Below are 23,887 nucleotides of genomic sequence, written 5' to 3' on the forward strand. Positions count from 1 at the left end.
CACCAGCATTGGCGCAACCAGCAGTGGAGAAGAGTTCTCTTCTCAGACGAGAGCCGTTACTGTATCTCAACAGTAGATGACAGAGAGAGTGTCTGGCGACGCCATGGGAAACATTGCTTGTGTTGTTGAGAGAGACTCGTGGGGTGGTCCGACCACATGGTGTGGGGTGGAATTGTTCGTGCAAAGAGGGCCGGCCCTGTGGGCTTCCAGAACATCGGTCCAGGGAGAGGCAATGGTGTCACAGCAGCTCGGTACATTGATCACATCTTGAGACCACACGCCATACCTCATTTGGATGGAATATTGCTTCATGCGGCGTTAAACAACAAAAAAGCTATAATAATCAAAGCTCGTTCAAATGTTTTAAAAAAAGAAAGAATTACAGTCTTATCAACTAGTGTTAAGATAATTATTTGGCTGAGTAGAAAGTATGTGCTTGATAAAACATAAATAACTCTGATATAGTTGGAATTTAACTGATTATATTTGGTTTGGAGTAACATACTTGTCTCTTGCAGGTTTCATAATCCCGGATATAGATGTATCTCACCCATGCTATTTATTACATTAGATTTTTTAACTTATGTGAGTATTTTATGATGATGCTATTAATACGATAGTTGTTGTTTTTTTGTTTTTGTTGTTGATCTTTTCAAACCAAATATGCTATGTTGTAGACCTCTTTAAGAAATGCAGGTTCCGCCCTTGCTCAAACATGAAAATATACCTAAAGAGAGACTGTGCCTCACGGACCGAAACCCATTTTCGAGGGCGCCAACCCCCATCTCTAGGCATGCAATGGCATACCCTTGTATTTGTGTTGGCATCCATTAAGAACTCTTGAGTCATATCAGTGTACACAGCTGGTACAAGTACATTAGACTGTGATTTCACATTGATTGTATGACCATGCACGCTCATACGTTATGGGCTAAATAATTTTTTTGATTTGTGACTTTTTGAAAGAAAAAAAGACGAAAAATAAATTTTAACACTGAAATGTTGACATTCGCTTACCGGACAAACATTTCATGACATCCGCTGCACTCCTCGGCTGGCACTGTCAGTTTCAATTTTGGTCTCGACTTGATAGTGTGTGCATTGACAGCATATTTGGGTAATCATCAACTGTTAAGTCCTATGTACATCGATTCATGATTTTCCTCTATAGTCTCCCTTTAACACGAGAGACGGCCTGCCATATTGAAAGGTGCTCGTTTCCTCTGTTGTTCTCACTGGAAAAAATCGTATGTGTGACGTCACAGATTTTATGCATTCTGTACAATTTACATTTTCGAACATTATGGCACTTTATAAAGTGACACGTGAAAAAATCGCCTTTTTGTCCCCCTAGTACTGCATGGAATTTGGCACCATTTTGGTAATTTCATATGAAATGGCGAAAGTTGGAATTCCGACCAAAATCTAATATCTTATACTTTTATGTTTTTTCGACAACTCCTCTGTCGGATGAATACGGCAAATGTGTTCCAAGATATATTTGAATCTCACTTTAAAGATTGTGGCCGCCATATTGAAACTATAATTTTGCCCATTACCTAGTTATTTCTGCAGTTTGAAAGTTGATGGGCATTACAGGTACAATTGGTATGTGGAAAATATCTTAATTCAAAATCCTTATTTCTCATATTTATTTTTCTATTTTGCATATTCCTCTTACCCTTGTGTCAAGACAAATATTGCAAAATGCCCCAGAAACATGCAGGTGAGCTACAGACCCATAACGGTCTATTTCTCTCTCCAACACTATGCACCAATTTCAGCATCAAATATATATTTCATAATTTCTCGAAATTCCATATTGTCTCTACTAGATGACTCCCACCAGCTACATGAACACTGCACATGGCTGCGGCGTGCGGACGTGCTGGTGTATGGCTGGAGGGAGGGGGTGGACGTGGAGCGGTATGTATCTAACCTAGCATCTGTGCCCGTGATGGTAAACTCAGCTTGCTTCACCATCACCCGCAGAATCAAGATTAAGACGCCATGCTCCCTTCCCCCACCCCCCACCCCCACCCCCTGCTCGAGCTCTCGATCCCTACCGGCTCCTCCGGCCCCCACCTCGATATGCAGCGCAGCTGTCCTTGAGCTGGGGCATTACGTCATGTTTCATTAACATCACTAAGAACGCCAGTTTCTGGGCAGTCAAGGCTGTCCCCTGTTTTAAAAGTACTTCTTTTTTTAAAACGGACAATTATTCAACACAATACACAACCAGTAAACCCTGACTGCAAATATTTTTTAATTAAATTGTATTTTCATCTCAAAATAGTTTATATTGGGGGCAGTCGATCCTTTAGAATATGGATATGTGGCGAATGACGTATTATTTATTACATATGCATATATTGTAACTGATTTAGCGTTTCAGTTACTAAGAGTAATTAAGTCTAAATTATTATTTTTAATGTTATGTGAATTATTCATTAAATAGTCTTTCAACTTGCATGAACGATTCATGTGTACTTATAATAGGCAGATCAATAGCTTTTTCTTGAACAAAACCTAATTATATATATTTCTTCGCTGCCTCATGTAGAATTTACAAAATGTGGTTATTTTTAACTGACAATAACATCGTTACGTCAAACAAACATCTCGTCCCGTTTCCTCTCTTTAAATAGCCTTATTATTTATTACGTGACACTGCATATTTGTAATCGAATTATCTAAATGTCACATTGACCGATTTGTCAAATTTGTTGTCACTGCACACTAATCAGTTAGTTTATGAACAAGCACCTGTCAAACAGCCACTGTCATATACATATCTCATTATGTGCGCCGAATTTACCATATCAATGGTAACCTCATAATAATATCGTAGCGGTGTGTAGCATAACCTTCTAGGTTTTCATTCTCAATGGAATTGATTGACCGAGTCACCGTATTTGGCCGTGGAAACCATATTTGGTCTCCCCATTTTGCCATACATGGCGCGTGCCCAAAGAGGACACGTTGTTCATATTCATACGCCAATACAAATAATTCATAACTAACATCGACAATCTGATGAAACGTTGCTTAATGTTGTTGATGATCCGAATTGAGCATTTGTAGATGTGCAAAATACGTAATTTGACCAGTATCCGCTATTATTTGGAACTATTTTCTTCCGCGCTCTAATCTGCAGTGCACTGTGGTCTTCTTCCCTTTATGGCGATGCAACAAACAAGGTAGTAAGGAAATTGACAAAATATTCCTTTGCCGACGACCACGATGCAGGTATCTTCGCACACCGACACCCCTATTTCTAGTGGAGGACAGCTGATAACTCCTGTTGGAATTAATGGAAGCCACGCTTCTAACCAGGTAGCGTATACAAATGCTCAGAAACAGTTAATTTTAGAGAACGTTGATCCGACAAGTTTAGAAGAAGAGGATTCGGATTCCGATGGGGCCGATGGAGCGTTTGTATCTCAAGTTCACCAACAAATGCAACTTACACCCGGTTTGCAAAACATGGCACCCGTTCTCGCTGGACCTAAGCCAGGAAAAAAGACGAAAGGCAGGGTGAAAATTAAGATGGAATTCATTGAGAACAAATTGAGGAGATACACAACGTTCAGCAAGCGAAAAACGGGAATCATGAAAAAGGTACATTTTACATATTCTTTTATGCGCAGGATATAAAATGACAACACTGTGGAGTATGTTATTCATGTTAGCATACGTGTAGATAACGTTTTCATTCATGTGATGCATACAAGGGGCGGTTGTATCTCTATTTTGACAGCTGACTGTACGCTAACAGTAATCCCTTGTAAACACGTGCTATCGTGTTTTCACTCAAGCAGCACGAAATTGTCATTGTTACGTCATTGTTTGTCTAAAGAATAGCTTTGTGACTCCAATTTAATGCAACAAATGAGTGATGACAGTTGATAATCTTTTCAGAGATTCAAACTGAATTTGACGTCAATGTTGCACATACAGTAGTTGGGTTGTTTCACCGCCCACTCGAATATTTGCAGGGTTTCATCAACTTCGATGGCAACAACGTTTCACACGGTCTTGAATAATATATTGATATATGTATATTTAGAACATTCAGCTGATAATCGTAGAACACGACCGTGTCTTTATAGTATGCATTGTAAAATATCATTGATCAGCGTATTTTGAAAATAGAACAGGCGACGAGTACCATAAATGGAGAGAGATTTTTTACTATCCAATTATATTTATTCCCATTCATTCCATGTATTGAATTAAATATGAGCACAAAGTGCAACCTTTGAGTTATGCAGTGCATTGAGTATACAAGTGGAATATTTTGCTCATGTTACTTAGTATTGCTAAATATGATATTTATGCGATATATTTTGAATAGATAGCTACAAGTACAACCACCAATACCTTTATTGATGAAATATTGATTTTTTTAAAACATTTTGTGCATACCGTATTCAACGTAGTAAGCACCAGTAAGCTCTCAAATTAGAATTAGAGGGCTCTTATCAGAATAATATTTTGGTGAAAACAAAACACAGTTGAAAGATAAATTTTGTGGTTTATGCTGACTCCCTGAAATGTTTATATGACAGATATATTTTTCCATAATTTATAATTGCCCATAATTAAGGGTGCATTATAACACACAGGTGCGAATCAAACACGAATAAATAAGTCTTGTGTACATTGATCAATCAGAAGGGGTGCTAAATTGGGATTGTTCACTAGCCAATATATCAGCAAATATCGCCGTAGACGCTTATTAGAGCGGTGCGCTTATTACGTCGAATGGGATACTTGCATTTACAATTACTATGAAATGCTAGAGCCATTCCTAACAGCTTACTCTTTTCATGCGTGCATTCGTTTTGGATTCTGCTGTAAATAAACTGTTCCTTGGACAGTATTTTTTACATATCAGTCATTGTTGTAGAAAAATAGTGGAACATGTTGAGGGTTGAAAGATTACTAACTGACTTGGTAAATAAATGTTAATGTTATAGGTTCAAGAAGTATTACTAGTACTGTTACCAGGAGTAGAAATAAACCTGGAAAGTCTGCTAGCCTGAAAGAAACACCTCAAAGGCGTAATTTCTACTGGCTCTCATTATAACTTTTATGTTTGTCTCCTTGGGTATATAGACATTCAAAATCAGGATGGCATGTCACAAAAATAAGTCTGTTTTTTTGTTACTATGGTTACCATCTAGGGCTGGGTCCAAATTTACAACCCGGGTACCCCACCCCCTATTACCCGACCGTACACGGGTGCCCACCCTCCTATTATCCGACCCTGGCCAGGGACGCACTGTACAATGCTGTAGGTCTCAAGAGATATGTAGAAAATGTCTGATTGGGAATTCATGACCCTGACCATGGCAAAATGTATTTAGGTACATGTATCAAACAATCTGGGCATGCATACACTTGAAGTTGACTTACGTTATATCTTTATTCAACCATATGAAAAGTCAGAAGGAATGGGTGCATGGTCAGAAAAAAATGATTAACATTAGTGACTTGTAGTGTAACCATAGAGTTCTAGAAACATTTTGTCATTAAACAAAATATCACCTGCCTTATAACAGGTCCGGGTAGTGTGGCTACCCTGGTCCTACTCAGTACCCACCCAACCCAGGTCCCCGATTTACCCGTCCCAGCCCTATTACCATACACACACATAGAGTTGCTGAAGTAGTGAGTGAGTGAGTTTGATTTTATGCCGCTTTTAGCAAAATCACGGCGGGGGACACCAGAAATGGGCTTCACACATTGTACCCATGTCGGGAATCGAACCTTGGTCTTCGGCGTGATGAGCGAACACTTTAACCACTAGGCTACCCGACTGCCCCAGTTGCTGAAGTAGGGCAGCACTGTTTAACTGTGCATTGTATGTACTCTCTGGCAACTGTAAACCTCTTACAAAAGGAACCAATCAGTCTCGGATGTAAATACATACACATGCAAGCTGTTGTAAACAGCTTAACATCCTAGACAATAATCATGGTGATGTCATCTACATATTTCCCACCAAACTGACCAATCAAAGCAACCACATGCCAAATAACATAAAAATAAAAATGATGTATGTATTTTTATTCATCAACCAAAGTTGATTTGTCAGCACAAATGTCAATTCATAATATTGTAGAAATGTGGCATAACTAGTGTAGAATAGAACACCTGTGAGTAGCAGGGATATACAGTCGTGCCTCGTTTATACGGACGCTTGCGTCAATTCACAATTCGTCCGCATAAACGAATTTCCGTATAACTGAAACCAGCTTCTTACTGGAAGTCTGTCATGGAAGTTTGAACTTTACCACATTTTGAGGTTGAATTTTAAACAATAATTCCAAATTGTCCAGATCGCCTGTGTTCTCGATATAGTTCATCAAGATCTCTATGCAAGCCACAAACTTGTGCTTGGGGATTACATGTACAATAAACAAGCTCGTAGCTCAAACGTAACTCAGTGTCACTTGGTTAATTGACTTCTCACGAGTCAAAGGATTACCAACAGCGGAAGGATTATATGTATTGTCCGGAGAAGTGAGACAATTTTGTGTGCATTTCAGTGTTTTGTGTATGTAAATGACCGTCCGGTTCCGGAAACTGAATTTCCGTATATACGGGTAAATTTATATAGTCATTATTTCGTTTTGAATGAAAATCGTCGGGGAACCGAGGTTTCCGGATATCTGAAGTCCGTATAAGCAGGGCACGACTGTACCCAACAACTAAGTGGTTGGTGGGTGGTTCTCCAGTGTGAACATGTTGATGTAAGATGAGTTGCTGGTTAAAAGAATCCACATGAGCATGATTAGGCCACAAGAAATGTATTATTAAATTCATTATTATATTTTCATCAAACTTTTAAGAAAATATGGGTCTCTTTATGTTTTATAATTATTTCATACTTTAGAACTGTTCAACATGTTCAATTTATCTGTGGACATCAGTGTTTGAAATGATTTTAAAACTCATCAAGACAGTTGGCATAATGAATATTGTAAAATAGCAAAAACTGAGATACAAATCATGTCTAGATTCAGTTGAAATAATGCAAAACATAAGAAGTTGTAAGGTTATCTGTCGGACAGGTGGAGGGAAATTTCATGCAACCTGACAGAAACGTTTTAGGGGAGGTGGGGTAGTGAAATTCTTGATTATTTATTATATACACGTTTGAGTCTGCTAGCCTGAATATGGCTCTAGGAATCATTTTCAGTAAGGTTTAGTGTTATGTGTAGCCAGAGTACTGGCTAAAGTCATTGACTGGGGCCATATGATTCACACACGTAAAACTTCATAAATCCTCATTTGTTGCAGGCCTATGAGTTGTCCACTCTGACGGGGACGCAGGTTATGCTGCTTGTGGCCAGTGAAACTGGTCATGTGTACACCTTTGCCACCAGGAAACTCCAGCCCATGATCACCAGTGAGAGTGGGAAAGCACTCATACAAACCTGCCTCAACTCCCCCGACCCCCCTCCCTTTAGCCCCGGACAACAGCAGGCTGTGGAGCAGAGGATGAACCCCTCTGGCTTTGAGGAGACAGAACTCACATGCACAGTTGGGGAGGAGGACTCAAAGGTAGTGATCACAATGTTGTCTGCACCAGAGAACGTTCATATGTTTCATAGTAAAATCCAGATACAATAAAAAAATATCCTTTTTTCTGCACTAGAGAACGATTCGAACCATATTCTATGATCTGTAGTAGTGAGTGAGTGAGTGAGTTGGGTTTAACGCCGCTTTTAACAGTATTCCAGTTATATCACGGCGTGTCAGCTTAATGTGGGAGGAAAGCCCGAAGTGATGCAGGTCTCAGACGTTTACCACTTCGGTGAAACCCACGAGCACGGGTATGGTGCTGACAAACCTAGAAACATAATCGGGGTGAACCAGGATTCGAACCCACAATCATAGGTTTCTGGCGCGTCCAGGGGACGCAACTCTGCACAGCGAATCGCGGCGCCTTAGACGACTGGGCCACCCGTGCCCCCCATGATCTGTAGTAAAATGAAGATATGATGTAAGGCATATCCTGTTATCTGCACAAAAAAATGATATGCAACATGTCCTATAATCGGAAATAAGATGAAGAGGCGATATAAAGTATATCTTGGTTTTGGCACGAGAGAACAATACGAAACATTTATCCTACAGCCCTCAATTTTGCGACCAATTTGGTCACCGTAGTGTCCTATTTTCGTAGTTTGCAATCAGTATTTACATGTCAGTCACCAGCTTTCACCTCGTCATTAACACAAGTTTTGCGACTAAAATAGTTTTCGTCATAAAATTGACAACATGATTGAAAAATAAATATCAGTAAACGAACTTGTCCAGTAAAACGAGCTCCACGCATTGATCGAAGGAAGCGCTTAAAGGTTATTAATCACTACGCTAGCGTTAAGCGTTCACAATGCTATATGAAGTTTATTTTTGCGCAACATGGTGGTTGATCCTCCGATACAGGGAAAGTTTGTTTTCAAAATTTGCCCAGCTAAAAGCAACAACAAAGTTCCACGATGATTTGGATAATGAATCAGGGGATAGGGGGTGAGATTTATGGCAGTATTGTCCCCAGGCCCGGCATGGTAGCCGGGTAGGCGGAAGCTATGCACGATATTTTGAAAGTACTGATTTAACTTTGAATGTTTACTACAGTAACCCACACTGTCGAATGAACAGAAGCTGCCTTAACTTCACTGCAAGGTGTCACTCTGAAAAGACATTTGATTACTTTGTGTGAAATACAGAGTAGTACCACAAGCAAATGCACAAGTTGATTGGAGCTTATCAATAGAATTGATTTTGTCCCAGCAAACGTTTGTGTTGTTTTTGGTGAAGTATGACTTAATTTCATTAACTAATTGTACGGTTGGCACCCTACATATTTTCTTGGCTCCTTAAAAAAACAACTTTAGGAGCCAAGTGGCTCCCTGGAAAAAAAATTAACATCGAGGCCTGTCCTATGATCTGTAGTAAAATTTAGACATGATATCCTCTGCATGTTCAAACATGTTGCTTATAATATCAATCAGTGGATTGTCTGGTCCAGACTTGATAATTACAGGCTGCTGTCATATAGCTGGAATACTGCTGAGTGCTTCATTATGCAACAAATTAAAAAAAAAAACACATTTGCAATGAGGAGAAGTTGATAGAAACAAATTCTTTTTTCACAATATATGTTTCTGTGTAGATTTAGATATTACAGCTGAAGACGATAGCTGATTTGTTCTACTTCATTTTATTTAACCACACTAGTGTAGATTGTCTGAAATGGCATACAGATGATTTGAAAAATTAACATGTCTAAATATTACCAAATGACACATGAGGCAGTAGCTTGTAGCTTGTAACAAGTTGAATTAATTAGTGTGGAGGTTGTGGTACTGTAAGCATGGTAAGATGTTTGCACCGTAGGGTATGTCATGTGATGCTGGGGTGAAACCCGACACCCGTGTATCTGGTCCGCTGGTGCCCCCTCCCCCTCAAACAGCTGGCCATTGCCAGAGGGTTCAGGGCAGTAATTAACCCCAGTCTGTGTACACAACACAGTACACACTCCAACCCTCAGGAATGTCCTTACTCTGAATCAATGCCGGAATATTCTGCTGTCCCATTGATCTTTCTTATATAAGTTATAACAGAAGAAGGGAATTTAGGAAATGGGTCCAAATTATCCTTTAAGTTGGCCATATGTGTCTTTCTTAAAAGAAGGGATGCTAGATCCGTCTTCAGCCTCGCCTGTGCCCCCAGATTTTGATGAAGATGGAAGTGATTTTGTTTTTGTATATCACATGTTTATATTGTGTACTAATCATTATTCCCAACTTTCCTAAATTTACTTTGGTGTAAATATTTAAGTAATATTTATGATGTCCACCAATGAGTTATTAATGTGGTTTTTCCATATTGAATCAATGCATGACAAAATATAAGCATCCTTTAAAAAAATATAATTAGCTGAATATAATCATGAAAATTAAGGATTAGTTGTCGTGATAGTGAAGAAGTTGTTTTGCCTTTTGATATAAAAGATAAAAGGGAACCTTGTTTGTTATTTGGTTCAGAGTTAGTTGCGTTCCGCCCGGCAGAGTAAAAGAGACCTACCAATAAGACCAGTGCAGTTTTACTGTGCTATCAATATAACTTAATAATTTAAAATAGTTAAATAAAAACCTGTTGAAAATTTGACACCCCCTGCTATTTTATAGGATAAAATTAGAAAAATGTTTGAACATACTGAAATAAATAACAGATCTTTGACACATGAAGTCTAGGTCTTTGTTGATTGCCTCATTCATTATGTAATTATGGTAATTGACTGTATCAAGATTTTTCAAATGCTAACATACAGTTATGCCTTTTTCCATGGCTCTATTGCCATGTTACCATGGTTACTGTTATGACCCTTACAGTCTGAAGTGGGCAGTTAAAGTTCGGAAAAATATTGTCAACCACACCCACTGAGACTATGGTACATAATATTGACTACCATATTGCCTCTGGTAGATGTCCAGGCATACCATTGGCGAAAGCTGTTGACACAGCCTCTAATTTATTTGATGCTGACAAATTTTTATTTAATATCAGAAAAATAAATAATTACATCATTGTTGCACTGTATACAGAAATCAACAGTCATGCACCAAAATACACCATCTATCATGTATTGCCATGACCAGAGTCATACATATGAAAAACCACCCTCATCCATGCGCAATATTTACATATTTGTAAGTTTTATATACATGATATAGTTTTTGTGTTCATTTTGGGATATGTTTTCGGGACCAAAAAAAAGATGACTGAACACACATTTTGTTCACAGAATGAGAATATTTGCTTTTGTTCAGCACTATTATGTTAGCTAATGATCACAAAATGCTCCCCTCTGAGAAAAACTGTATCCGCACTTAAAATAGTTAATTAATTACACCAAGATGAAACATAAGAATATATTTCTAGAGTTATCGGCATCCAAGAAGACATTTGTAAGTAAAGCAAGCAGCATGCTAGCTGGCAAGTAATCCCATGCATAGCACAGTGTGATGGTCCTAGTCGACAGTGGCAGGCAGCTGTCAATGGACCTGTAGCTTCAAGCTTCTATGATTCTATCTAGCTGTGTCTGTACGAGCAGCCCTGCTGGTGTAGAGTTGCCTTATTAAGGGGATGAGTAACCTGGCAACTGACATCAAAGCTCCCCCTCCCCCTGCACCCCTCCCTTCACCCTGTTACATATGGCCTGTCTTGCCTTATATGGTGTGGGCCTGCTACCTAGCTTGCTAGGTAAGAAAGCAGACCCAGATTTTTCTGGGCCATAATTGGCAGCTCACCATGTAGGTAGCTGCTCATTCCTGCTTATCTGTGTGATGATGCATTTCGGGAGGATTTGTTGGAAAGGTTAAGGGTCATTTCGGGGCTAAAGTCTGTTTCAGCCATACAGGACAGATTTACGGTGATGGGAATACCATCAGAGAGCTATAAAGCTGTTTGCATGTATATGGTTTTGTGTTGCTTCCTGTCATACAAACAGCACAAACCAAGCTGACACGTTTCTTTTGTCATGGTCTCAATGCGTTGTTCACCGAGTGCATTGTGTGTGATACTATCAATATACCATGTATACTGAGGTATGTGTTTAAAGCAGTATACCATTGTTTTCTGAAGTACAAATTGCAGTATTTTTGTGTCATACTAACATAAATAAAAGGTAGCACACAAGAGCTGCAAATTTATAAAATCTAAGAAAAGTTATTTTTTGCTCCAGCAGCTGATTAGTATATGAAAACCAGTTGCTAGCGAAGAGTCATCATTTATAAGTTGTATCTGTGGTGACTATAATAATAAAAGTATTAATATCATTTATAAGTTGTTTTTGAATACTGTGTATTCGACGTAATAAGCATAAGCCCAGGGCGCTCTCAAAAGTAGAAATGGGGGCTCTTATTAGAATATTATTTTGGTGAAAAAAACAGAGTTGAAAGATAAATTTCGTAGTTTATGCTGACTACCTTAAATTTTTATGTACGACAGATATATTTTTCCAGAATTTAATTGGCCACAATTAAGGTTTTATATAACACACAAGTGCGTATTATACATGAATAAATAAGTCTCATGTACATTGATCAATCGGTAGGGGTGCTAATTGAGGTTGTTCACTATGTCAGCAAATATCGCTGTGGGAGCTTATTAGAGCAGGGCACTTATTACGTCAAATATGTATGTTTAAACATTAATCATACCTGACAAGAGAACTAGTCCTGATTTAGTCCGACAACAAGTGATCTGTTAAGTTTAGATGCTGAAAATCGGGTCAGGAGTAGGTGAAACGTTGTGGATTTTAATCAATCAAATGAAATGCCTTTTGCTTTAAATGTGCACCTGGATTGTTATGGGTTGCAGTATTATCAACTAGTGTTGAGTTTGTCAAGGATTATTTTACATACTGGACAGGTTAAACACATGGGGGACTAAATAGCAATCTGGAAACCAGAATCAAACATATACAAGTATATCATGTATATTGGCAGGTATCACAATACTCACAATTAAAATGCACACATATCTGGGATTATGTTTTTCACTCTTCTTATAATCTGTGCAATTTACTTTGACAATTCATGACAATTTTGCATTCATATGTTGTCACGTAAATTTACATGTTAGTATTCATGAGACATAACAAAAGGGTATACTAGCCCGTGTTTAATTTTTTCAACAAGTGGAAAATGGTAAGGTGAGTTTATTCTTCCAAAAAAAGTTAGAAATTATTGTCCCACAATACAATGAAGTGATGATGGAGTGATGGAAATGATGATTAATAATGATGTTTACTCTAATTACATAGACATGATAGACATGATGTCACAACTCAAATTTATTACTTGTAACTATGTTTTGTTTGTTTGTTGTTTAAAGCCGCACTCAGCAATATTCCAGCTATATGACGGCAGTCTGTGTAAGTAATTGAGTCTGGACCAGGCAATCCAATGATTGACATCATGAGCACTGGTGTACGCAATTGGGATACGATGACATGCATCAACCGAGTCAGCGAGCCTGACCACTAATCCTGTTGGTCGCCTCTTACGACAAGCATAGTCACATTTTATGGCAAGCATGTTTTGCTGAAGATTTATTCTGACCCGGATCTTCACGGGTATATACCAGTGTAAAAGTAATGTGTACCCTATTTACATAGAGACAATGTTTCTTACAAGAGAGTAATTACTAACTTAATGGCCTGTTCTAACAAAGCCACCTTAGTGCTGAGATGATTGAAACTCCCATGCCTTAATATTGATAATATGATAGTCATAGTGCAGAGCTCCAGATAAGCTTTTGGTGTTGTGGGTATTTTACCCATGCATTTTAAAATCATTGGGTATCAGTAATTCTATCTAGGTATTCAAATTTCTGTTACCCATGTTACCCACTAGTTTTAACACATGTGGGTATTTAAGATAAATATTTAAAAACACTATTCATCTAGTCCCTGTAAACTGTTGTCATGTGGGTTCAAGAGCTTTTTAAGACTCAAAAATGCTGCGATACTTCCACAAGAAAGTATGATGGCAAATGATCATGATGTAACTGTCATCGTGGAGTTTTGCAAGGTTGACAGAATGTCTGTATATAATTTCAAATTAAGTTGCTGATTTGCTAATCGAATATGCAGGGTTACTTCACAATATTTTGATGATACGCACAAGTTTTATTTTTGTAGCGTATCTGTAATGTTCGTTGCGTAATTAATACACTTGAATTTTATTTCACTGCATTTTTCTGCATTTCTGATGCCTAATTTACGTAGAAATGCAGCTTATCTGGAGCTCTGAAGTGCTAAGATCACTTTGTAGAACAGGACCCTAACGTAGATGGGAAATGGACTATTGAGCGTAGTTCCTGTGTAACACCTTGAAAATGTTAAATGGAGTGGTAGCTTTTCCAGTACAGACTGTAGTGGCGCTGAGACTTGGGAAGGAGACTACCTGACAGAAATGGCTGTTAGTCTCTATTTGGCTGATTGCCCTTTCCAGGAATCTGTGATGGTTTGACTGGCATCTGGCCAGCAACATACAGGGAAGATGCATTCCCCGCCCCCACCCAACTCCCGTCCCCCCAGCCCAATCTTGTCATTAGAGCAAGCACAGCTGTGCTTTGGGACAGTCCATTTATTGAATAGGGTTGGCTAAGACATGATGGGAAAGATTATCTATTTTCAAAACGGTTTAGCAGATCTTGAAATAATGTTTATTTGAAATTGAAGTTGAAAATTACATTGCCTTAAACCTGTACCCGGAAAGTAAAAGAAAAATCAGTTGTTTCTTTTACTACTTGTTACCCCTCTGTTTGAACTGGAATATTCTTGTGTAAATCATACTGAAGGTAAACTGTGCATTCTTACTATGTAGTTTTGAGTGACTCATTTTAGCAGGAAATTCCACTTTGAAGAAATCTATTTATAGTGGAATTTCAATAAATGCTAAACATAATTAAGCAATTTACTTATCTGTTTCCTTGGTTACTTTGGAAGTTAGATTTCCATAAATATTTTCAGTTTTATTATTTGGTATTATTATCATGGATCATAAGATTCTCAATTGATGATGGTAAAGAAAAACCTACGAGAAGTCCTTTGTGAATTAGAATTATGCACATGAACTAGTGAAATAATTATTTTAAAAATGTCATATGCTGGTAATGAATACAGCATGTACAATATATTATTGTATAGAAATGATAATATCCAATATTTACCTGCAAATCTATACATACACTACCTAGGCAATGGATCCGTGAAGATCTGGGGTAGAATAGGTCTTCAGCAACACAAGCTTGCAGTAAATTGCAACTATGCTTGTCGTTAGAGGCGACAAACGAAACCTGGTGGTCACACTCGCTGACTAGGTTGATGCATGTCATCGTATCCCAATTCCTTGGATCGATGCTCATGATGTCAGTCACTGGATTGTCTGGTCCGAATTCAATTATTTACAGACCGCCATCATATAGCTGGAATATTGCTGACTGCGCAACAAACATACAAAACTTGGAAAATGTCAAATAAAACATACACAGGCAGTAGACCTAGTACTTAATTTCAGTAAGAGAAGCAGGCCATTACAATCTGAGATACCTCGTGATAGGTATGGGTACACTCTTATCAATATATGGGGGTGGGGTGTTTACTTTTGAGTTAAACATGTAGCATGTACACAGAAATCAAACTGAGCATTTCGATGGGTTATTTCTGGGCAAGATATGCGATATTTGCACAGGCCTGCAGTTATAGTCATGAGTGTGTGAGTGTTTAATAATACTTCTTGTATTCCTACAGAACATGTCGAAATGCTTGTTGTCGTGGTTATCCTAGTTTATTGCAGATTAATGTTTAGCATTGTAACAATGATACCTCTGACGTTGAGTGTGTCTTTGTATTATTATTTGTGAATACTGCATATTTAATAACATTTTCCCAATAGTTTATCAACACTCATGATATCGTTATATGGTAAGTGATCAGTCCTTTGTGAAGTCAACATTATGGGATTTGTCGATTTCCAGGCATTTAATACTCTAATAAACAAAGAAATCTGAAAATACACACTGGATTATTGGACATTGTAAAGCTATCGGTAAATTTCTGCAGCACTCTCTTCGACATGTATCCAAACAGCTGTGAGAAAGACATGATACCTCTCCTGTATTGTGCCTCCTAACAGTGGATATTGTGATACAACAATCACACTGCCTGATGAGCAGAATGAGGAAAAATATGACTGAGCTAAATTTTCGGATGTAACTATTGTGATGCTGAACACTCGGAAAACAATTTCATGAAATTATTCATGAATCACTTCAAAACCAATTTATGTTACTCAACCAGTAAATTTGCAACACAATCTAATTTCTATTTCAGCTGATTAATCACTGTAGATAATCACTATCTATAATCACTATCTATAATTGTGTTAAGGGTGAAGGGGTACCTTAATGGTTCAAGCATGGCTTGTAGTACTTTAGAACATGGATTGACGCCGCACATGGGTACAATGTATGAGGCCAAATTCTGCAGTTATCGTGGTTATAGAGTCCTCTGTCCTGATATGTCAAAAGCAGTGTAAAACCTAGTGTCTCCCAGAACCTGGAGAATATATATAAAAAAAAGGAGTCCAACTCAAGTCTAGAATGATATTTGCAAGTCTAGATTTCCTTAGCCCTAGCTCTTAAATTAAGCATTGTTCAGCGCTTGATTTGAATTTTACTTTTTATTTTGTATATTTAAATTAGGTAACTTTATTTGAAGGACTAATGGTCTGTCAATGTAAAACCCTATTCACTGTAAGCCTTGTTTGTTCCTCCAGGCCGGCATCCAGGTGATCCAGGAAGGTCTGACTAAGCAGCCCATGTACCAGGTCTCCTCCGGTATGGTCCAAGCTGACCAGTCCACCTACCAGACCACCCAGCCCACTGCCGTGTCCTCTCAGTCAGTACAGTTAGCCACAACACAACCCACGGTCACAAGTTTTGTCCAGCAGGCCAACACTGGCCACACTGTCACAGTGTCTCATGCACCACCCTCATCAAAAGCAGCCACTGCAACTGCAGCAACCAACATCTCCATGCAGATTCCTGCTGGACTTATCCTCCCTGGTGAGTTGCTAGAGTTGCCTCCCTCATGTGCCAAGATCTGCTTCTTTTTGGTTGGATAGGCCTTGCAGGAAGTTACCTGTTTTTGAGACGAGGGGACTTTAAGTATTAATAAGGTTGGGTGGGGTGGGTGGGGGAGGGGAATGATCACAAGGGTCCAATTCTAGGACATGTGGCACATAACTTCATATCATGTGATTGTTAACCTTCTAGCACCTAACAGGCAGCTTGGGTTGTATACTCCCCTGGGAGCTGAGAATGATTGTTGAGTGCACACTGATCCAGTGACCGGGGTAATGATAGCAATTTGAGTATGCCCTGTGTGGTGTGGAAATATGTGCAATATAAATGGCCTATTATTATTATTAGTAGTAGTAGTAGTAGTATTTGGTTTGAATAAAATGAAGCCCTGGCTCATGGTCAACTGACCCTCCTCATGCTGAGTTATGAATAATTGCACTTCATCGAATTGTATATCACCATGTTATTTGTTACAGGTACCCCCATCACTATTCCTATACAGCAGGGACATCAGGCTGTTGTAACAACACAGCAACAGCAGCAACAACATCAGCAGACAGTGTATAGGATACCTTCAAGTCAGCTCGTCTCGGTTGCAGGTATGTGCAAGAAATTAGACGCAGACCGACCCTTTAAGACACAGCTAGACTTTATATAAGTTGCTTGTCTCTATATAACCCTGTGGGGTTCCAGGTTAGAATAGGTCCCAGCAACCTATGCTGGTGGTACGAGATGACCTAATGGAATCGGGTGGTCAGGTTTGGTGACTTGGTTGATTGTGTGTCATCACTCCCTGATGACTTAGTTATATAATCACTGGATTGTTTGGTGCAGACTACAGTCAACATATTGCTGGAATATTGCTGAGTGTGGCATTGTCATATACCTTGAATATTGCTGGGTGTGACGTTAAATAACAAACAATGATAGCTTTGATGGCATCAGAATCAATACAGGTATTTTTCTTTGAAAACAAATTTTAGGCTAGTTTAATACATTAAGATAAGTTTAGGTGAGACTTAATTATTAATTCATATTGCAAAGTTGATTAGCACTAAAATATGAAAATAGGAAATATATGACATTAAAATATGTGTCCATTATATATTAACACATCAAGGTGAACATCATTATCTATTGTTATTGTAATTTGTTTCAGAATTTTTTTGTCAAAACTCATGAAAGCAGAGTAAATCAAAATCACAAACATTTTATGAAACAATAAAACTGTCAAACACTACAATAAAATATAATATTTTTTATATCTAATTTTGGGGGCCAAGCTCATTCTTAAATTAAGGAAAGAAATGCCAAATTGAAATACTCCTGAAGATTAGCTACATTAATTATTGTAGCTACTAGTGAAGAAGCATTGCACCCTGCATGGTGCATCCATGATTGCAGACAAGTGGTTATTTATCAGTAGTTGTTTAATGTCATTGAGCTGAAAATATGACTATCTTCTGAAGGCATGTAAACATGGACATGTTTTTTACTGTTTCAGGTAGTCAGTTAAATACAAGTAGCAGTGACACATCTCAATCACCTGTTTCATCAGCATCAACCACTCCCTCCAACATCACCATGGTATCGGGTAAGTATTGAAACTGTAAATCTGAAACAAACACATCCTCTACAACACAGTTCTGTCTGATCTTGTCAATGTGAAACAGGGTGGTCGGGTAGCCTAGTGGTTAAAGCGTTCGCTCGTCACACCGAAGACCCGGGTTTGATTCCTGACATGGATACAATGCGTGAAGCCCATTTTGGTGTCCCCCGCCATGATATTGCCGAATATTGCTAAAAGCGGCGTAAAACCATACTCACTCGCCCACTCAATGTGAAACAGCCACACCCTTCAACAGCACGTCTACATGGTCTCATTATATCTTATATTAAACCTTAAAATTTACCACACCTGAACACTTTTTTATTCCTGCTATTGATGACATTTCTTTGAATGTGTTATTCCAAGTATACACTGGTATAGATGGCATATGAATGTGTTATTCCATGTATAGATGACATATGAATGTGTTATTCCATGTATAGAAGGCATATGAATGTACTATTCCATGTGTAGATGACATATGAATGTGTTATTCCAAGTATAGATGGCATAGGAATGTGTTATTCCATGTATAGATGACATATGAATGTGTTATTCCATGTATAGATGGCATATGAATGTGTTATTCCATGTATAGATGGCATATGAATGTGTTATTTCATGTATAGATAACATATGAATGTGTTATTTCATGTAAAGATGACATATGAATGTGTTATTCCATGTATAGATGACATATGAATGTGTTATTCCATGTAGCGATTGATGATATAGATAACTTACATGCTTTTCCACCTATAGATGACATCTGTGTGTTTTATTACATCCATAGACTATGTATGAATGTGACTACTTTTGAATACTTAATTCCACTTAAATATTCCGTATGTGATATTTCCCCTATAGATGACTATTGAATGTTAAATTCCATATACATCATGATACATGTAAATGACTTATGACTTTAATCAATTCCCTATCTGCAACTACTTTGTAGCAGATGGACTTCTTCCAGGATCAGCATCAATGAGTGGCAACGCAATGACCCCCGGGATTGTAATGTACCAAACACCCCAGGGTGTGGTGTATGCCACGCCCACTGCCACGTTACAGGACCGGGGGACCATCTTCAACTTCCAGCAGCCTGCAACAGCCATCTCCATGCAGCAACAGGACCAGCAAGGCATGTAGAACTCACCCCACGGGTAGAATCAAGGGTTGAAAAACACATCACGCTATCAACTCTTGCCAACTTTGAAGAGTCAAAATTATTATGGAAATAAGAATTGTTAAAATTTAAGAAAATCAGTGCTCTTTACCATTCTTAGTGCCATTGAGACACGGTGGGATATTTCCATCTAATTTAAGAAAAGGGAATATTTTTTTATTTTTTTTATTTATTTCCATAATTTCAGGTACAGGCAAGCAGCAAATGTTACATTATCGTTGAAGTACGCATACTATAATTGACTTAGCATAAACAAAAACATTTATTATGCAGTATTACATACTGCTGAAATTGTCATGGAAAACTATACAAGCTAGCTGTGTATATATATAGATACATACTGAATTCATGACACGACGTTAAACCCCATTTCACTTCACCTCACCTCACCTCACAGAATTCCTAAAACGGTACATATAAAATGATAGTTAATAAGAATATCACAATATACAACAAGTATAGGTTTTGATATGCATTGGAAACATTATGGATCGTCAACACAAGTTTTTCTCAACTTTAAAGATAAGGTTCACTCAGGCACAATCAGCAAATTACTTTCTTTAAACAGTAAGCTGGTAAGTGTAGAGATGACCAGAAGGGAAAGAACTTTTCTTTTTCTCCACTCGAAAAATAAATAAATTTAGTAAGGTCATAAGAAAAGTAAAGGGAATAATGTAAAAGTTGTGTTACTAGTTTGGGGTCAAGTGGCCAACAGGCTGTGTGACACCCTGGTTAATGCACCACATGAGGAACTGTAGATGCTAATATTTGGTGAGAATAATTAAGTAATATTGCTTTGCTTTAGACCCGTGAAGATACAGGTTAGAACTGGTCTTCAGCGACTCATGCTGGTTGTTAGAGGCGACTAACAAAATATGACTCATCAGCCACTAAGAAATTTTGATTATTCGATTATTTACGGATCACCATCATCAGCTGGAATATTGCAGATAGCAGCATTTAACAACAGACAATCAATCAACACTTTGCGTTAAAGATTAAGCTGTGCGTTAGTGGCGATATGTCCTCAATGGGATCCCAAACTACCATGCACTGGAGATTGTATTATAGATGCCGTTAAGACAGCGATATATGATACACCTTATTGGACTTACTGTTATAGTGATTTCTATCTGTGTGATTTCTATATTTATATTCTGTTTGTGTTCCAGTTGGTAGTGGAACTCAGCAGATCATTACAATTCCAGTCCCCGTGTCACTGGCAAATTCAGGACAGGTACGTAATTCTTTTTTGGAGAAATCAAATAGAGTTTTATTATCTCTTTCCGTCATTATTTTTGATCAGGTGTCAGTGAAGATTTTCCATTGTCACAAACTACACTGAAAGCTTGTTAGTCCAGAAACGCCAGCTTCTACTAGATTACTACATATTAGAAACGTCAGTGTGTTTATACAGGAACATTACTCTGTACCCATGGTTTATTTATCCTTGTGCAGATTCCTGGTTAAAATTAATTCCCAGCATCTTATACTGGTTGTAAGAAGCGACCAAATGGATCGCCTGGTCAGGCTTGATCAATCGGACTCTGACAACATGGATCAATGTTCACAGTTATCAATCACTGGATCGTCTCGTCAAAACTTGTTTATTTAACATCCACCGTCATGTAGCTGGAATAAGTGTGGCAATAAACAACAAACAAACTACATGTTAATCTGAACAATATAATTGGGTAGATACCATCCTGATTAAAGCGGTGTCACTGTATTCTGGTGCATTGATCACATTACTATGCGTTTGCTTCCAGGTTTTCCACCTTGCAACAGCTCACCAAGAGACAGTGGAGGTGGCGCCCCCTCCTGTGAAGAAAACTCGAAAATGAAGCCTCGGAAGCCTCAGTGTCTTGTGTTTGGAACCCTTGTGAGGAAGATGAGCCGTGCAGTGACAGATGTTTAACACATGTCGTCACCCTTTGTTACGTGGGAATGGGGACGGACAATAATGTGCAATGGTTTCTGATGGTGCCTGGTTAGGTATGGCCTTTTGCCCGGTGATAGCCATGCCTGCCTCTGTAACCATGGTAACATCCAAATGGACCAGGATTGTTGTTTATACGGGATCATCCGGGATTGGCATTTTCCAAAGGTTTCATATCTACCTAGGTGGTTCAGACCCAGAGGTACACAGCCTTCATGAAAGAAATCATGAAAAATTCAATGGCGAAAATGTGTGATGTTGCATTTGAATCTAAATTTGTGGTGTATGTTTCATGAACTTACAGGAATTCTGTTCAGTATGGGATGTATCAATGGTCAGTCCTTTTGAGACCGTTGACCTCAAAGGCAACCCTGGAGGGATTGGTCAGTTTTATGTTGAATGATTTTATTGAGCCATCACAGCATTCAGTGCATGAGTCCACTTAGAGTTGTCTCCCCTTTACTACTAGACAAGGTCATGTGTGAAGCGGGGCCCCCCCCTGGTCTGTGTGTGGATATGTTTATACCCCTATCGGGATAGTGCTTTCAATGCTTGCCAAAGTACATATTGTTATTTGTCAAGTTTGTACTAACTATGAACATTGTTATGTGATTTGCATGATGAAATTAAAAACATCGTGAATTAATGCAACGTGCCATTGAACATTGTTGAGGTGCCGGCCAAAAAAGTAAATTTGATTTTCATTTTCCCATTCTTACACTTTCACAGAATGTAACATGAATTAAAGTTAATCATGATTATGATGATGAACATATGTCCTAGGTCACACCTCAGTGTCTCTCTGGCTTTTGACTATGCTATCTAAAATGGGTTCAACCACTCAAATGAACCACTAAACATGAAACGAAGGTGTATTGGGAGTTGTAAACTTTATTATGGTGATGTATTATATTGTATAAAATTATGGTTATGATACCAAATCAATTTTGCCATTTTGGAACTTGGAGAAGAAAAATTTGTGTGCTTTTTGTTACATTGCACCTTCTTAGCCAGCAAATCTTTCAGTTTGAATTAAGGATGACATCTGCTGAGAAAGAATCTCAGTGCTTAGCCTTATTCCTCAGTGAATTCATCGAGGATTCCTACTAGCGCTTCATGCATACACACTTATTGATTTACACATTTACTCACACCTTAAACATGTTAAATATGAAATATTTTTTCCATTTATTGAGTATTTTGTAAAGTGGTAAAATTTGTTAGTGATTGTCCCGTTCTAAATTTGTCACCACCTTGACAAAGGTGAACAATGTTTTGTTGGTGTGCTGTTGAGTTCATTGGATATTGTCATGGAAATTATCTCTGAACTCAATCACTGGCACTTGACATCCAAATTTGAAATTATTTTTCAAGATTACGTTTCAACTTGAAAGGCCTGTACTGTCTTTGTCGTCCAGTGCCACGGAAATCAGTGTTGTAAGGCGTTGTCTTGATGACAGTACAGTGATGTAATATATAAGTGCCTCTACTGACCTGTTCCTTATAGTGAAGGTATGTGTCAGCTTATCACTATTTTAGCTCTATGCACGTTTTCACAATTTGTCTGTGAGATTGCTTATTTAGAAGAGTCATGAGTAGATGAATGCACTCTCAAAATACAGTTTTAAAATACCTCTGAATTTATGAAAATACAGCTTTAAAAAAAATCCACATTTTTAACATGTTTAACAAAATAAGGATTTTTGTCCCCAACTTGACTGTTGGAGACAATTAATTTGAAATCCTTGATAAATCCTGGTACCGTATTCGACGTAATAAGCGCCCACGGCGATATTTGCTAATATATTGGCTAGTGAACAATCCCAATTAGCACCCCTTCCGATGATTCAATGTACACAAGACTTATTTATTTGTGTATAATACGTGTGTTATATGCATCCTTAATTATGGGAAATTAAATTCTGGAAAAACACATCTGTCGTATATTTACATTTCAGGCTGTCAGCATTAACCACGAAATTTTAGATCTTTCAATTGTTTTTCACCAAAATAATATTCTAATAAGAGCACCCTTTTTCTAATTTTGAGAGCGCCCTGGGTGCTTATTATGTTGAGTACGGTATATCATGCAAAAAGTGTATTGAACTACTTCACAAAATTTACCTTACAATACAGCAGATGAAGTGTTTTAGTCTCTAGCAGTGCTTAGCCTTAAAGGAAACTGACAGTTAAACAATACATCTTGATACTGCTTCATGAAAAAGTCACTTTCTTATTCCTGTATCAGACATTCACACTAATAAAAACGGACAAATTTCTAAAAGTCAATTGTCTTGAGAACCAATTGGTTGATTGCTTGAAGCATTATATTTTTTATTGCCTGCCTATTGAATGGCTTTGGTAAATTCTTTGTTTGTTCCACACATGATGTGTGTTCGGTTTTACCCTTTTGTTTATTTTATTTTACTTCAACATAGATAATATGTTACATTGAAAGATGATTCTAGTAATG

General features: G+C 38.0%; 1 protein-coding gene across 1 annotated transcript; it reads left to right on the forward strand.

Annotated features, from left to right (window-relative positions):
* The first annotated feature begins 3,199 nt into the window (after nt 1-3,199).
* LOC139443055 (serum response factor-like) lies at nt 3,200-23,652 on the forward strand. The gene is made up of 8 exons (XM_071223976.1): nt 3,200-3,621; nt 7,312-7,575; nt 16,371-16,659; nt 17,154-17,276; nt 18,182-18,271; nt 19,245-19,430; nt 20,648-20,712; nt 21,245-23,652. The coding sequence occupies exons 1-8, from the start codon at nt 3,244-3,246 to the stop codon at nt 21,317-21,319; spliced, it is 1,470 nt and encodes a 489-aa protein (XP_071080077.1). The 5' UTR covers nt 3,200-3,243; the 3' UTR covers nt 21,320-23,652.
* Nucleotides 23,653-23,887: the final 235 nt, after the last annotated feature.

This window comes from Haliotis cracherodii, unplaced genomic scaffold, assembly GCF_022045235.1.
Source record: "Haliotis cracherodii isolate W230 unplaced genomic scaffold, xgHalCrac1.p SCAF_5, whole genome shotgun sequence".
Classification (NCBI taxonomy): Eukaryota; Metazoa; Mollusca; class Gastropoda; order Lepetellida; family Haliotidae; genus Haliotis; species Haliotis cracherodii.

Excerpts from the sequence above, each read along its gene's own strand:
- LOC139443055 (XM_071223976.1), top strand. The coding sequence starts at position 3,244 with ATGCAGGTATCTTCGCACACCGACACCCCTATTTCTAGTGGAGGACAG. Across the intron at positions 17,277-18,181 it reads TCAGCTCGTCTCGGTTGCAG|GTAGTCAGTTAAATACAAGT; the intron begins GTATGTGCAAGA and ends TTACTGTTTCAG. Across the intron at positions 18,272-19,244 it reads CAACATCACCATGGTATCGG|CAGATGGACTTCTTCCAGGA; the intron begins GTAAGTATTGAA and ends ACTACTTTGTAG.